Source organism: Perna viridis, chromosome 5 (assembly GCF_037379345.1).
Source record: "Perna viridis isolate PV_CMFRI_1.1 ecotype Kerala chromosome 5, ASM3737934v1, whole genome shotgun sequence".
NCBI classification, from domain to species: domain Eukaryota; kingdom Metazoa; phylum Mollusca; class Bivalvia; order Mytilida; family Mytilidae; genus Perna; species Perna viridis.
In genome coordinates this window covers 13383981-13400932 of record NC_142449.1, presented here as the reverse complement: position 1 = coordinate 13400932, position 16952 = coordinate 13383981, and the positions used below count along the sequence as shown (strand labels likewise).

The 16952-nt window shown below is 29.9% G+C and overlaps 1 protein-coding gene across 1 annotated transcript; it reads right to left on the bottom strand.

Moving 5' to 3' along the window:
* Positions 1–3616: 3616 nt before the first annotated feature.
* On the bottom strand, positions 3617–16828 carry LOC148616108 (platelet-activating factor acetylhydrolase IB subunit alpha2-like). The gene is made up of 5 exons (XM_088582808.1): positions 16659–16828; positions 11733–11822; positions 11289–11405; positions 9620–9742; positions 3617–8349 (listed from the first exon to the last, which is right to left on the bottom strand). Exons 1-5 carry the CDS (start codon positions 16722–16724, stop codon positions 8029–8031), a joined length of 717 nt encoding a protein of 238 aa, XP_088438934.1. The 5' UTR covers positions 16725–16828; the 3' UTR covers positions 3617–8028.
* Positions 16829–16952: the final 124 nt, after the last annotated feature.

The window sequence follows — 16952 nt, the reverse complement described above, 5'->3', positions numbered from 1 at the left end:
AGTGCACCTGGTCCATGCTCCCAGTTTTTAGTGGGGTACTCTTTGTTCGTTTACTCTTTTTATTTATACGTGTTATTTTGTTTTTTTTTTAGTTCTTTTTATGTCGTGTATGCCTATTTTCCATGTCTAGTCTTCAACCTTGGAAGATATTCTATTGATATTTTCGTACAAATCTTGCATTGACGTGGAAGTGTTAAGTTTTTGTATTTTGCCAATATTCACTTTTTATGAGTTAAAAGAAAAATATACAACATTGATTCTGGAGTGTATTTTGCAGAGGACCTTAGATTTATCATACGTTCTGGTAGTATTCTGTTTATTTTCAATTGATAACTCATATGACTGATACTGCTTAATCCTTTCAATATATCAATATAAGAAGTTTTTTGGCTATAAAAATTAGATTAATTAAAAAGTTTCTTTCCAGTAAAGTCTTATAGAACTTATCTTTTGCCGAAGGCGAAATCAACATTATTATTTCTTATGAAAATCCAAAGTTGCATGTGATGTAGCAGTCATAAAAGAGACGATCTAAAGTTTCCTTTTCAATTCCACACAAGGAATATGAATTTGTGGCTTTGAAGTTAATTCTATATTTTAAAAAAAGATATTCTTGTAGCAAAAACCTTATATCGAAAGGTTTTGAGATAAGTATTGTCATAACATATTTTAGAAAATCATAGTTTTCAGTTTCAAAAACCTCTTCCCTTTTCAGAAGTTTTTCTTGAAGTTGAAACACCATATCTATACGATTATATAAATACAACTTTATATGCTGAAATTGATCAATGAGTGGATCCAAGGGTACAAATTATGTAAATTAAAATCTTGCCAATATTCCTTAGCAAAGACCTTAAGAAATTTAGGAATGTTTACGATAATCGTTAGATAAAACTAATTTGAACTGTATACAAAATAGATTGATATTAAAAGTAAATATTATTTCTTGCACCCGAAAAGTTCTTTTTAGATATAAAACTCATCAAAGACAATATTCAGAAGACCTTGAATAAGACACTCTATATGTTCAATTCTTCCAATTTCCATACTTACTGGAAATAATTTTCAACAAATATACAAGAGAAAAAAAAATTTTTGTGACTTTCTGCTCTGATGTTTTCCTTTAGGTAGACTAGACTGATGAATATTTAATGTTTAATACTTCGATAACTATTCTTTGAAAATTATTGATGGCATAGACATCTTATAACTAGTAAATTCCTTTATTGGACGACCCTACGATATATGGGATCTAGATTTAAACATGGAAAAATAAAGACAATTAAATTAACGAACAAACAAACAAATAACAACTGCTGCATTATTGGACAGAACATTCAGTTCTCTTTTTCTCTGTCTTTGCTTCAAATTGACTTAATAATTTATAAATCTTGGGTAAATTAGATATTTACGAATTTTTTTCTTGTCTTCAAACTTGAGTCAATGTACATTTAGCATTACACCAAAAACAAAATGTTCACGTTAAAAAAAATTTGGTATTCATTGATACATTTATATTTTTTTTTTCAGTAAATAAAATGTGATTCATGATATAAATGAATTGTAATCTCCACAAGAAGTAAAAGTATCTGCAAAAAAATATCGATTTGTGAATACTTTTAATTGTAGTTAAATCCAAAAACAATTATGAAACAGGAAGAATTTTGCAAGCTATTTTCTCATTTTGTATAGATGTAAAAAAAAATATTTTGAACTTTTTTTTCATTTGGCTCCTTATAAACAAAGGAGAAAAAAATTATAAAGGGAACATCAAGGTTGTAACTTGTGCTGCACATAGTAGAACTTCACGGTGATGGATTAGGCTTTCAATTTTTGAGTATTTCTTGTATACAATTAATTTTTCTTTGCTTAAGATCTTCCAATATATTTGATTCTTATGCTTCAGTTACTTCTTGAAACAGGAAATATGCAATACATAGGATTGGTATTTTCGTATTTCAAATTTCGACCAATAAGACCTCATTGAAATTCTCATCATGATTTTTTTTATAAAACCCAGGCCTTTGCAAACATCTCTGTAATTTAAGAAACGGAAAGCTGTTAAGTAAAAATCAGTATATAATTCAGACGTTGCTAAATGGTAAAATCCCATCAAACCAGCGATACTTTTCCCTGTTTTCATACAATTGAGTGACAAACTTAAAGTGGTTTTGCGGTTTGTAACTGTTTCTGAATAAAATATAATTGATTTCTGTTATTTTTTTTTAATGTTGTTGCTTTTATTTTGTGAAGATGCATTCCTCACTGATTATTTTGTATAAAACAATGCAGTTTTTTCGATGTTGAATACAACTACTTCAATTCCAAAGATATCATTAATATCATTATACACTAATATAAAACAACAAAAGGGAAATGCAAGCAAAATGACCTGCTAGACAATTAGTACATGTGCATAAGTCTAATACATCCTTTTGTTAAATAAACCATATAGAAGTTTTACTTTCTAATTTATATACATTGGGATTACGAAATTAGATTAAGAAATAAAACGGATTTTTAATTCATTTTACCTCAATGTTTATACTTATTCAAAACCAAATAATGTAAAAAATGGTTGTAAAAAACAACCAACGATGTAGTTTGCAACAGGATATCAATATTTTATCTGATTCCTATATGAATTATTGTAGCAAGTGTCATTTTAAACAAACAGCATGAATTTGAGTATATCTTAGTAGTTTGAATGAACAAAAAATATATTCAAAAATCAATACTAATTAATGCCAAAGATCAAATTCAGACATTTCAATTCTTGATTTCCCTAGTGAACATTAATAAAGCTAACAGGCTGTCTCATGTTGGTACAGTTCCGCATCCTTAAAATAAGTGCAAGTATTCGTTTGAATCATGCGGTCGATGAAATATGAATGAACCTGTCTTCCTACATCCAAAACTTTACCATTTAAACAATAAATTGCAATGAAAATAATTACTATATATAAACAATATTAGTGCAGAATCTATATTGGTATCGTTTCATAAAAAAATGGACTTTTTAAAGACTGCATTCATAAAACCCAGACAAAGTGATGGACAGATAAGGTGATTCCATTATTTATACCCTTCGTTGAATTATGGTACTCTGCATCTTATATTTTATCAATACATATCACATCTGGTGATGAAATTCGTTGATGGGATTGGAGAGGACTATTTGAACAAAACTTCCTCGACTTTAATTTAACTCTCGTTTTTAACGCATTTTAGCTTCCCCGAAACCTGTTGTGTATGCATGAAGCATGGTTTATTCTCAGTATTTTATATATTTTATTCGAATAGTACAAACAACATATAAACACCAAAACAATGTAAAGCTGTTAAAAGTGTCGTACATTTAACTGAAACACTTACTACTTCTTAATTCCAGAGAGAGTGTGTTTACAATTTTAGTGTTTTCAATATATTCAATAAAATTTGAGTTAAATTACCAAAATTGAAATTTAGAGCTTTCTCTGCTGCTATTTACATTTTTTTCGTAACATTTTTTGGGTGACTCTAGTAGGTTTAAAATGTAAGGCACGAATTTCACTTGTTTTAACTACTTTTATCATTCAATGGTTAAGGTAGACATTACAAAGCAATAACCCTGACATGTGTGATACATTTTATTCCAATTGCTTACGTATCATACACTACATTTATAAAAAGAAATAAAAGCAACAAAAAATAACAATCTTGGTATATATTGCACATGTGAGATCATACTATTTCAGAAAAATTAAATGCACCATGTGTTCACCATTAATATACTGCAAATACAGAAATTAGTGTGAACTACTGAGTTATTTAAACAAATATGCCCAGTGCATGATTTTCAACATTAATGAACTGGGATTTTTTCTTAAAACCACAGGAATCAAATCTGCATTATCAGTTAAAATTACAAAGATCAATGTACATACAAAATTCTGAATTTACATTATCAAAAGTATACAAGGTATTTTCATGAATATGTGGTACTGTATATTTATCTAAAAATAGTTACTTAAAAGTGTCAATTTCAAAAAGAATTTGTATCATTTTTAAAGACTTATTAATATTTGTGGTCGTCTTCCCTCAAATTTGAAAAAAGGAAACTGATTTCCTTGTAGATGTCGAAAAATACTCAACAAAAAACCCTACATTTTTTTAACTTAAAAATAGGAGAGAAGTGAAACATTAGGTGTGAATCCACTACAGGTGTGTGTAGGTATCAAGTAGTTCGTTGTTAATCAACTTCATAACAAAAGTTACAGATAAAACATCTTTCTTTATTATATGTGATCCAAATTAGACATTAGAATGACTTTGATTTTGTATTTATTCCTGTGTTATAACATTTTAGCTTTTTTCTTCATATTAATTAAAATATTGCTGTAGTTCCTGAGGACAATAAGACAAATTAACTGACTGACAAAAAAGGATAAAAGACAAATGCAACTCAGTACAAAATAAACTGTTGTGTAAAGCAAAATTCTGACATCAAAAGTTGAATATGCATGCAGAAAAAAATGCTATTAAGATAATAAATATTTGAAAACATGCGTGATATGGAAGATCTAACAGCTAATTGTGTTTGCATAAACTAATTATATTTTCTATTCCAAACATGTCTCTTTACATGTTCAGGCCATTAAAATAAGTTGTGACTAGAAGTAACAACCCTTATTGATTCAAAATTCAAAATATTGCACTGATTTTCAGTAGGTACAAAAATACCAATCCAGTCTAGTTAGATGTCTCAACTTTCTTCTATATAAAAATTCACAGTATATTTGCCAATAGTAATATCAAAAATACAATTACAGTAGTCAACTAAACCAAAAATTATATAATTAAATGAAAGACGTGCTCTGAAGAATAAAATTATATTCTGCTCTAATTGATCAAGTTGAGTTTCAATAACAATTTCGTCTTCAACTAGAGAACAATATCAATATAAAAAGTCCTAACAACAATGTAGGAGTAGAACATATATCTATAGTACCATTCTGTGTAAGAATCTGGCAATTGTTAGCACATCATTTTTTTAACTCAACTTAGTTCCTTCAAATATAATTTATACATAAAGACTATTTAAATTTATCCTAAAGCATTGGTGTTATAAATATTTTTAACTGCTTATATGTATATATATAGGGAAAATATTTTGAAAATTTTTCAACCATTTTTCAAAAATGTATTTCAACTAAATACATGTATCTAAAACTTTAAAAGCACCCTGATGGTTATTTCAAAAGAATATGATGTATAAATACTTAGATATTGAAAAAAATCTCTGTTTCCTTCTTTATGTGCCACAACCTCTTACACATTTAACATCATTCTAAGAAAGAGAAGTGCTGTTATAGTACCAAACAAGTTTGAACAAAGAAGACCAACAAATCAGAAGGCTTTTTACAAATCAGATTAACTTATACATATATATGTACAAAACATGTAATACCAATAGTATTAGATAATAGACAGCACAAGAGTGATTGTAAAATTATATAATCTTCCAACCCCATATGCATATTACATACAGCAAATCATAAAAATATCATTTGTAAAACTGGAATGATTTCATGAGGAAAGAAACAAATTAAAAAAAAACAAGACCAGTATTCAAATATGTACAGGCCAAAGTTATGACTTAAACGCAATATACAGCAAATCCTGAATAAACTGGGAACCTGTATAAACCAGAGAATTGAATAAACCATACACCTGAATAAACCAGAGACCTGTATAAACTAGACCCTTTACAACATATCAAAACCTTTTTGAATATGTTCTAACCTAATACCTGTACTCTCAGTGTTCTAGGAATCCCACTTTCTGGGTCTAGTAAAATTATGGTCAGGGAAAGTTACTTGTTTTATTGTTCTTGAATTTCTGAAAAGATATTAAGTTTGGGAAACAACTGTTGATAGAGGAAAGTTAATCTACATATCTAAAACTTCCACGTGAAAAACACTGTGTTTACACCGAAAGTTTTTTAGCTCTTAAGTACCAATTCATATCAAATTCAGACACTGCCAATAGTAGAGGACTGTTTCTTGGTGTAGCAATAGTAGAGGACTGTTTCTTGGTGTAGAACAACCCCCTGAACAATCATGGCTTTATATTATTTAACTATTGCATACTTTTATGAAACTTAACTCCAGTCAGTATATATATTTGTGCTTCAGAAGAAAATTATACATTTATTCCCAATTAAAATCAACCAAAGCAAGAACAATAACTCTTGTAAGTTGCCAATTTCATGTACAATCTATATAAGTGCAACACCTAAATGAAAATCTACTGGTTGTGTGGTCTGTAATGGCTTCTGAATTACATATAAAAAGTGATTTGGGTGGGTTTTTGATATGAATGAATCTTCTCCTGACTGATTTTATAAAGACTGATACTTAATGATTGAGCTGTTTCCTGTAAAAATGAATGGCCAAGTGTTCAACTGTGTCTTATTCCCACTTTAACTCAGGGTATAAACGCAATTCAGAAACAAATGTGTAGGTATTTGAATACTTTGCACAAGGCAATTTAACACCATCAAGAACATAATAAAATGCATGTAACTGCTCATTCTTAGCCTCACAAACAAAAGCAAACACAAACATATCCTGAAAAATTACATATTAAATATTTTAGCTACAATGATACCCTTGAACCACAAATGATACATTTTGCAATATTGTGGACAAATGTCAATATGTGTCACAATAAGTACTGTGAACAAAAACCCAAGTATGAAAGAGAATCTTCCATGCCTGTTTATTTTTTTTCGTTTAAGGTCGCTTATGTGAATAAAAATAAATAACATAACTACACAGCTTGAAAATAAAGGTTATTTTTTTTCCAAATTAATATTTAACAACATACATTTGTATTAATGTTTGAATAAATGACACAGTGCATTTTTGTACATTTAAAAAAAAAAACAACAACAATATTGTCAGTATTGTGGCCTCACTCATACTGTGTATCGTATTGTTGGGCATAATACTGCAACATGTCAAATTTTGTATGACTTTTTCATCAACATCATGTCGCATATATTTCCCATAATTCCTACCCGGAATTGAATTAGTTGCAACCTGAGAATTTAATACAAACTGTTCATATTAAAGGTAAGTTAATTTTTCAGAAATAATCTAGGGATCAAAATTGTTCTTTAAAAAAGAAAATCTGAAAATATTGAGAGTTACTTGAAGAAAACACATTGTTTGTCGATTTACATAAATAAAAGAAAACATTGTATTTGCTTATACACCAAATGACATCTTTATCATGATTCAACCATAGGAAATTTAAGGCATTGGAATTCTCAATACATACATCATTTACATATATTTCAAACATAATTACCAACATTTTAGCCCAACCAAAGCATGATTACACATACATATATGTATATTTTGTTCTAAATACTTAATCTGTAATCAACAGTTTTTTTTCTTTTGATATTTTCTGATTTTTAAAATAACACACATTTTTTCAACATATTTTTACTACAACATTTATGACATAACCTTTTTCAATAAACCAATATTTCTTTTAATCAAACCAATTTTAATTTTTTAAATAATAATAGACATAATATAATTTCTGTATACATTTTGTAAATAGCACAAACATAAATAAGTGGAGATAATTAAGAAATGTCAACTTGTTGCAACAAGTGTATAGTAACTTTATCAACATGACAACAACTCTATACATAGTTCTATTGCTCTTCATATATTAGCTTAATTAGCCACATAAACCTGTCTGAAGTGACCATTTAAAGGAGAGCAAAATCATAGTCACATAAGAGAGGTGGTTTGAATAAACAGGTTAGTTTTACATTGAATGCAATACAGAGGGATATTTTAATCATAGCCTTTTAAGACAGTTTAAGCTTTATTGGAATTCACAATTGCTTCAAAATAATTGAGACGCATAGAGCTAACTCATAATAATGCCTTTCCAACTTAAGACAAAACAAAGCCTATAATTAGATGGACATGATAAAATCCTTGAACCTATATATGAAATGTGTCATTTGTCTCCGCTCAGTAAATCTTCTGTTGTTGATGAAATGTGCATGGAAGTGTTCTCAACTTTGACAAATGTCTGGAGTAAATTCTGAACCTCTTCAACAAGTGGTTCACAAAACTTCCTGTAACCTTCATCGGTAAAGTGTAGATAATCATACATATCTTTGGAGTTTATCAGTCCCTCGGAATTCACGAAGTTGGAAAAATCAGTATTTAGGAATGTAACATTGGGTTTGTTAGACATCTTCGATGACAAACTGGTATTAATCTTTAGAATTTTTTCCCTCAAAGGGTTAGGTTTCTCTCCTCTTGGTGGAATGCCCTACAGACAGAACAAAAGAATTATAACAGTGGCCCTTTTCTTTAAATTTCAGTAGCAGGTAATGACAAACAATTTACTGACATCAAATGGTAGCTTGCCCTTGAAAGCTTTCGTATGGATAAGCTAAAACAAAAAAAAACTTTGAATACTCAGATGCACACTCAGCATGATGCCGCAAAGTTAAAAGCCAGTCTCTCTTACTGTGAACTGGCCGCAGATACAATGGACATATCAGCACTTTACTTTATCTCCAACTTATACTGTAAAAAAAACTCATTTTCATGGGGCTATGTTTTCCTAATTTGGCAAAAAGGATATAGAAATTACATTAAATTAAATCACCAGAAATAAGTCCCTTAATTAAGGAATACTTAATACATAGAGTGCATGGTATTTATGAAGTAAAACAGCTGCAAAACAAAATCGATATTATTAAATAAAGAGCTTAGCCGAGCCCAGCTTAATACAACCCCAGTGGTCAAACCCTGAACAGTTGGGGCAAATGTGGATACAATGTTAGTTTTCAACACACTTAAGTATAGGAACTTACAATTCATTATGGACACAACTGGTTTGGACACAATGTATCACAAAATCAAAAATTCAATTAAAAATTTTTGCAATCAGACCAAAAATTAAAATGCTGATTTTTTTGGGTGTGGCCCCTTATAACTCAAAAACCATAAGAGATATCTAAAATCTGAATGATGAATGCAGTCAGGGGTTTTCAAGGAATCTAATGAAAACATTTTCAGAATTAGACCTAAAATTTAAAAAAAGCAATATATATAAAGTTTAGGATCCCCTTTTAGGTCCCTAATTTTCAGAAAAAATCAAGTCTTTACCCCCAAAATTAATCCATGTCTGACTACTGTGATAGAAAATATAAAACAATATCATTGATATTCCTATAAGTAGATGCTATTACTAGATTTTTATGGTGGAATTCTATGCAATGTTTGTTAAGACTGCTTTTAGGCCCCTAATTCCAAAACGGTTGGGGCTATAACCCCAAAAATACATTCCAACCTTCCTTTTTGGTATGAAAGCTTGTAATATATTTTTACAAAGATCAACAACAACTACCCATGTTATCCCATGCAATCCAAGTGTATAAGGAAGCCAACATTGGCACCATACCAATATATTTGAATTAGTTACCAAGTAAAATACCTTGTTTTTTTTAATTTTTTGACAAGAATTACAGGTACTGCTCCAGTTGTACCTGTCGTACCAGGTGCTACATCCCTGACATAATAAATTTACTTACCAGAACAACCAGCTGAGCCTGCGATTGCCTTTCTAGGATTGCATCGACTATTGCTAATATCCCTGCAGAAACTTCCTCAGCAGAGTGGTCATAGTTATTTGTACCTACCAGCAAGACTATCACCTGAAAATTGATATACACAAAGTCATAATTCAATAGATGTTAATTGATCCCTTGAATAATTGTTTTATATACAGAATGGTTTATAAATCAATTATACACCTATCAGTATATAAAACAATTATACTGAATGGTAGAAATAGGTTTTTAATCACTGGTAATATAGAATGTCAGCAGTCGCAATCAATATTTGTAAGCTGAAAAATGCAAAAGTAATAATGGCTTTGCAAAGCTTGTTTTCTGTATGAATTCAAAAATCTTCTTAAAATGAAAGCATTGTATAAACAAAATTCCTCTTTGGTTTAATCAATGAATACAGACTAATTAAAAGTAAAAGAATACATGGCTATTCAATATCAAATTATCCAAGTCAAGTGAACTAACTCAAATGTACACTATGAACAGTAGGAAAGTAAATTCTATTATACAGATTTTACCATATTAGAGTAATTTGTTTTGATATTGTGAAAAATATGTATAAAACTTGACAATTAGTTCAACCACAACCCAGTTATTTTTTTTTCTTGATGATGAAAACATAACTATTTTAAATTATTAAAACAATTCCTTGACTTCATTTTTCAGTGAACTCAATCCTGAATAGGACGACAACAGGGAACAAGCAAGCAAATTTTTTTGGGCAAAATTCAAAAATATTTTAACCTGAAACAGCAATAAAGATGAATTTTTCCATTCAATTTCTTAAAATAATTTTGAAAGTGTATTTAGAATATAGCATATTTTATGTATTATATATATATTCACAAACTAAAAATCAACTAAATGTCTTGTAGATTTTTGAAGAACATTTGGCAAACTGTTGTGAATTTAAAGGGGAAAACAATATGTACAAAAGATAAGAACCAATCCTTCTACCAATACAAAGTAGACATAGTATATTGCTTAATGGGTATGAAAAATGTAAATTAGAAGGTTAAAAGGTGGAACGAAACAAACTGGCTGGTTGTTTCAATGAAATCAAACATCAATATAGGTGACAGAGAACTTTCTTGTGTATTCCATAATCTACGAGGATGATAATTTATACTTGACTTTGTTTGTATACAAAATTATTGACTAACGTTCAAATATTAGCCAAAATATGATCAAAACTGTCAATACAATACAAAATACAAAAGTGTGCCAATACGGGATTTACCCGTCCAATGCGTCATTATTGGACTGGTTAAAATCCATATTGGCCTAACATATTGGACTAGTTAGTCAATAAAGGTGTAATTGCATAAGATTTTCCATATTGGCTGAGTTATTGGTCCTTGGATAGAAAATATTTGACTTCGGCTACACCTCAGTCTAATATGGCTAGCCTCGGACCAATAACTAAGCCAATATGGAAAACCTTATGCAATAATACTATAGTATTACATTAGCCTTATTTGATTTACTTAGGGCAAGTTTTTCACAAACTTGGTCTTCCTCAGTGAGTGTTTCTAGAAAAGCAGGTTGAAGCTTATCCTACCAGTGCACCAGGACTATGCCTTTGGGTTGTAGTAAAGACTATGATGTCTTATCAAGACAAATGATTTACCTTTGGCTCAACATCATCTAGAGCACCATTTTCTACTCTCCACAAAACATGTTGAGTCTGGTCACCACCAATTCCAAAATTCAAACTGTGTAGTGGCTGGAACATCTTTACCCAAATCTAAACATAAAACAGCAGTATATTACTTCAATGGAACATCTCCCCTCCCATGTAGCATTAAAACATACTAAGAAATGTATTAATAACTCTAGAGCAGATTTGTTTCCAACAATAACTGTGCAGCCTTTCCATCTATCCTTAATGTTCATATAAAATTAGATCTACATTATGATATACTTGAATTTTATTTTTTAAGGAGCACTCCAAGAACAAATAAATTCTTTTGTATATTTAAATCTGAAACAAACATTTGTTTCTGACTTCTCCATCCCAAATTTGACGTTAAATACAGCATTTTTCACACCAGATATTCTTTTCAAATCATACCTCAGAAAACTGCATGTGTTGTATAAGGGAATCACCAATAAATACAACCTCAGGTTCTCTTTCTTTAGATTCTGATTTAAACCTGTTGTGCTGAAAATTAAAAAAAAATTACATACATGTTTATGTAATACTTGTTACGTGTTATATATAAATAAATGGCCGAATAAATTTTGCTAAATGGGAACATTTTTTGAAAAATTTTATTCACTTCACTGATAAACAAGAAAAATTTAATGTGATATGTATTAAGTCTTCTGTTTGGTTAGTTCACTTTGAGCAAGGTTATTTTGTTAAACTTGATTAGTGAAATAAATATCAAAGTTCATTTGTCTGCAGTCCATGATTCAAATACTTCCCAAACTATATAACATTTAGGTAAAGAATCAAATTTTAATTTGGACTTGAATTGATTAAAATCAAATTAAAATTACAAGGGTCATTATTTTTGTTGTTTTTTTTCTTTATCTAAAACTTTAAGTCCCATAACTCCTGAAAATTTTCCAAATTATATTGGCATTGTGACATGATCCAATTACCTATATGCAGTGATCCAATTTAAGAGAAAATACTTGCTATATGCAAGTTAAAATTCAATTTTGTTAGAAGAAATTATTTCCCCTTCTTTATTATTTTCTTTTTGCCTGTGGAATTTACTGGAATTATATTTCTAAGGATATTATAAGTTCAGTTCAAAAATAACAAAATAAAACTCAGATTTAGTGAATGTAAATTTTCCGTACTCGCTTACGTTGGCTAGTGTCAATCAAAACATGTACAAATGTAATTGCTGTATCTCTGCCAAGCTGCAGTATGTGACAATTTGTACAATGCAAAGTTCTACACACAATGACATGACTGATGGCTTATTTGTTTCATAAAAAATAAGTTGAGTAATTTTATTTAAGGTATATAGAGTACTTTCAAAATCAAAATTATATTCCATATATATTAAATTATATCTGATCTATAACTTGTTTCATTACATTATTCAAAAGGAGGGTTATAGCTGATTGAGTAACAACTAAGAATATCTTTGGTAAATGAAAATATTTATTGATTATCTGACTGAAACAGATTATTTAAGTATATATTCAATAGATATATTTTTACTTATTATACTATGCATTGTGCCTAGGTAGCCAGATGGTGAGCTTATAACAATCATACCATACTGACAAGACCTACTGCATTTTTGTCTGTTTCAAATATGTGTTTCATACTATAAGTGCAGTGGCTACAATTACGCCTCTGCATGTTTATTGAATTAAACTAGGGGAATTCAGTTCATAGTGGATGACCTTGATTATAGCAAACTCATACACTGCACTTTCAATAAAGCAATTTTGTCAATTAAAAACTTTTTTTTCAAATATAAGTTGTACTTCACAAATCATGTTCTGTTAAGTTTCCATAATGAAAGAACTATTAATCATGACTGTCACCTAAATTTTTGGAAATAATAATATTCTTATTCATATTAATTATTGCATGTACAGACTTTAGTCCTAGCAAGATTGCTGCATGTGTACATAGCCATATGTATCCTAACACAGAAAAAAATCTTGTCAACAATAAGATGTACAAAAATATATCATAATAAACTGTTATCACAAAGAAACATTTTGTATTTCTTCCCTGTGGCTGTTTTAATCTTAATCAAAAGCTGATAGTGATATTGTTACTATTTCTTTTACATTTGACACCACCAAAGTGGAAAATTCCTCCAGCATAGTTTATCATTTGCATATATAAAACTGTGATGAAATGATGTTTCAGTGATGTTTCAGTAATGTAAAATTTCAAAGTCAATAGAAGGTGGGGGCATATGCATGATAGAGATATGGAACTTTGAAGTAGTGATGCAACTACACAACAAATATAATTGACCTAGTACAAGTGATTCTTGTTTAATTAATTGACCTTATCAGATAAAACAACATTAAAGTCTTAACATGAAATTTCAAAGTTAATACACATTGACTGAAGGGGAATATGCACAAAACAGATAAGAGCAAGATTCTAATGCAACTGCATACCAAGTACAATTAACCTAGCACAAGTGGTTCATGTTTAACTGACCTTATCAGAAAATTTAACATTAAAATTGAAACATGAACAACAAAGGCAACACAATCCGGGAAAAGAAATACATTTTGTACCTTGGTCTCACTTTCCATGACATTCATTGGAGACAAAAATGGACAGTGGTTTTCACTTTTTTTTTTAATAATGGTGCCTGTACCTTTCAATTTGGGGAAAAAATATCAAATATATATATATATATAACAAATTAACAAATTGGGAAATTTGCATGACAATTATATTTTATCAAACATCTGGTCACATAAGCCCTTAAACTGACACCTTTCATATCAATAAAAGATGTGGGAAAATTGAATTTTGGAAGTTCTTTTTTATGAAGTTATAAACTTGTTTGATAGTGATTTTTTTCATCAATTTACTCCTATCAACCCTTTGAAATTCCTACTCTCCCATTCTGAAAGGAGGGCTAAAAATTAATTAATTGAAGATTTTGATGAAGTCTCTAGAAAAGTCAGATAATACTTACATGTATATCATTCTTCAATGAGCAACCCACATCCCTTTAAAATGAAAAGTGAGTATAAACCTCCATACAGTTGCAAAGCAATTGAGAATTACATTTCCAAATAACAGCATAAGATCTCAATGCGAACCCAGATATTCAGAGATAACCTGAGCTACACTCCTTGGGATGTTTAGGTTTCAGCATGCATGATACAAAAAAGTATGTTAAACACTCACCAAACGCATGATCAACACACGAAAAACGAACACTCCCAGCATGCGTTTAAACACACAATAAACAAACGCTCCCAGCATTGCGTTTAAACGCAAAACAGACAAACACTTATATAGTGCGTTTAAATGCACGATAAACAAACAACGAAAAGTAATTATATTGATATATAATGAAGACAGAAAAAAATAGAAAATAAAATTAATGAAATTATATAAATTAATAATAGCAAAAAATATAAAAATAACAATTAAATTAGGGAAATAATCAAAGTACGAGAATAAATGAACACTTCTATCATGCGTTTAAACGAACGCTCCTATCATGCCTTTAAACAAAGGCTTCTATCATGCATTTCTCATGCATTTAAACGAACCAAAAACGATGTGTAAACCCACAATGAACAATGCACAAACGCTAAAATGGGAAACGTGAACGTCTCAAGGAGTGTACCTACAATGTAGAAAGCTCATGCATTTACAGTCTCATGAGAAACTGTTCAATTATCATAAAAAAAGGCTGATAAAAGCAAAAATGTCATAGTATAGGAGAATCAAAGACTGAAATCTTTGAAGTTGCTAATTGTCAAATATTCTACTGATTTAGGCTTGCTTTCAACATCCAGGTGAATTCAATGCTCTAATAAACTTAACTCACAATCAATCAGTGATTTTCTCAATGTATAAACTTATCGGTAGTTCAGAATTAAAAAAAAATACAAATATCAGTGAGCTGAAACTTGAAGATTTTAGGTTGATTGATAATATACATTCATGTTCTTTTCCATTCAACTTACTAGCATAATAAGAGTATTCCTTTTTTGAAAATAAATTATACTTGACATTTTAGAACATTTTAATGCTTAAGTCTGTTTTAAAAGCTCATTACAGCTAGTGTTGTAATGTTTTATATGTACCGACTTTACTTTTGAACTTTGAATTTTGTTGAGTAATGCAACAGTTTGTCAATCAACTAAGAACCACAAACTTCAAGTGAAGTTGCTATCTGCTCTATTCAAAATTGGTTGACTTTGTAACCATGATATGACCCGAATTTTTCAAAACAACTCAGACTAAGCGTTTCTAAGCTATATTATAGAAAGTTCAATGCTAACCGATTATTCCATCTTTTAATGTAAACTTCCCTCTCTTAGACAAGTAAAAAAACACACATAGAACACATGTACATGTACATGTATAGTATTTAAGAGGTACGTTTTGATATCTATGAAGATAGAATTGATAGTTCTATGGGCGTACTGCACTGATCAGCATCATAAGGTGGTGTTGTAATATATAATAATGCAAATCATATATGAATGTACAGTATTAAGAGTAACTAAGACTTCACTAAAAACCAGTAGGGTAAGCAGTCTCTGCTTTCCTAGAAACATCACCACATTGCTCATATAGAGTCAAGTCCTGGGTAGACAAAAGAGGAAAGGAAAATATGACACCTTGAACGAATCAGTTTTCATGATGCAGATGGATATACCGTAACAATCAATGAGTTCATGATGATACATCATCTATATGGCTGAAGCAAAGATTAAAGGTCCTACATGTAGCTATATGATGTTCCTTCTTTTGGATCAGATCAGCTATTTGTGATAATCCAAATAACAAACAATTGAAATATTTTCAGTCAAATATCTTAAAGTATTGCAGAAAATTACATTGAAAAATAACTTGAGGAGGGTATGTGTGGTAGATTGTGTGCCATCCAAATTAATTTAAGTGTCTTAAAATAATGCAGTAATTTGAAAGTACCAAGTACTGTGGAAACTACTGAATTTGAGGAGAAGATGTGCAGTTGTTAGTATTCCATGCCAATGTTATTAGAATTTAACATTACTCCTACAACATAAAAGGTTGGAATTCCATACGATGGTCTTTTATGTAAATACATGTAATTAAAAGACATAAAAAGTATTTAAAATTATATGTTAAGCATTTACACATTAGTGATGACTTCCAACATGTCTGATGCATGATGTTATGTTGGCAAGTCAGAAAATAGCTTGCCAGACAACCAGAATAGTGTTCGCATTTACTGATAATATTTCACAGACACAGGTTTCAAGCACCTGTCCTGTGTCTGTGATATGATGGGTGAATAGACACTCACCACCTGGCATTTGGATTTACCTGACTCATCCATCTACTATCACCCTGAACATCTTCAAGAGGTTTTGCTTCTGTTGCAGAACTCATCTGGAGGATATAATATGGACAGTTCACAATTTTTCAAAGGTTTTTCTTTTCAGTGGCTTTACAACCGGATGTACTGGTATTAATCTAACTGCCGAGACGAAGGCGGATAAGGTACGTTGTAGTTTTAACTGTGAAATTTTGACCAGTTTTTTAAATTATTTCATTTTTTTTTAAATTTAAATTAATAATCATTCTTAACCAAAGTAAAGCTTATGTTCCTAATGTAGT

Coding starts and splice junctions, on each gene's coding strand:
- LOC148616108 (XM_088582808.1), bottom strand. CDS start 16,724: ATGAGTTCTGCAACAGAAGCAAAACCTCTTGAAGATGTTCAGGGTGAT. Junction 11,406..11,732: donor AACACATGCAGTTTTCTGAG/GTATGATTTGAA, acceptor TTTTATGTTTAG/ATTTGGGTAAAGATGTTCCA. Junction 9,743..11,288: donor TAGATGATGTTGAGCCAAAG/GTAAATCATTTG, acceptor ATCAATTTTCAG/GTGATAGTCTTGCTGGTAGG.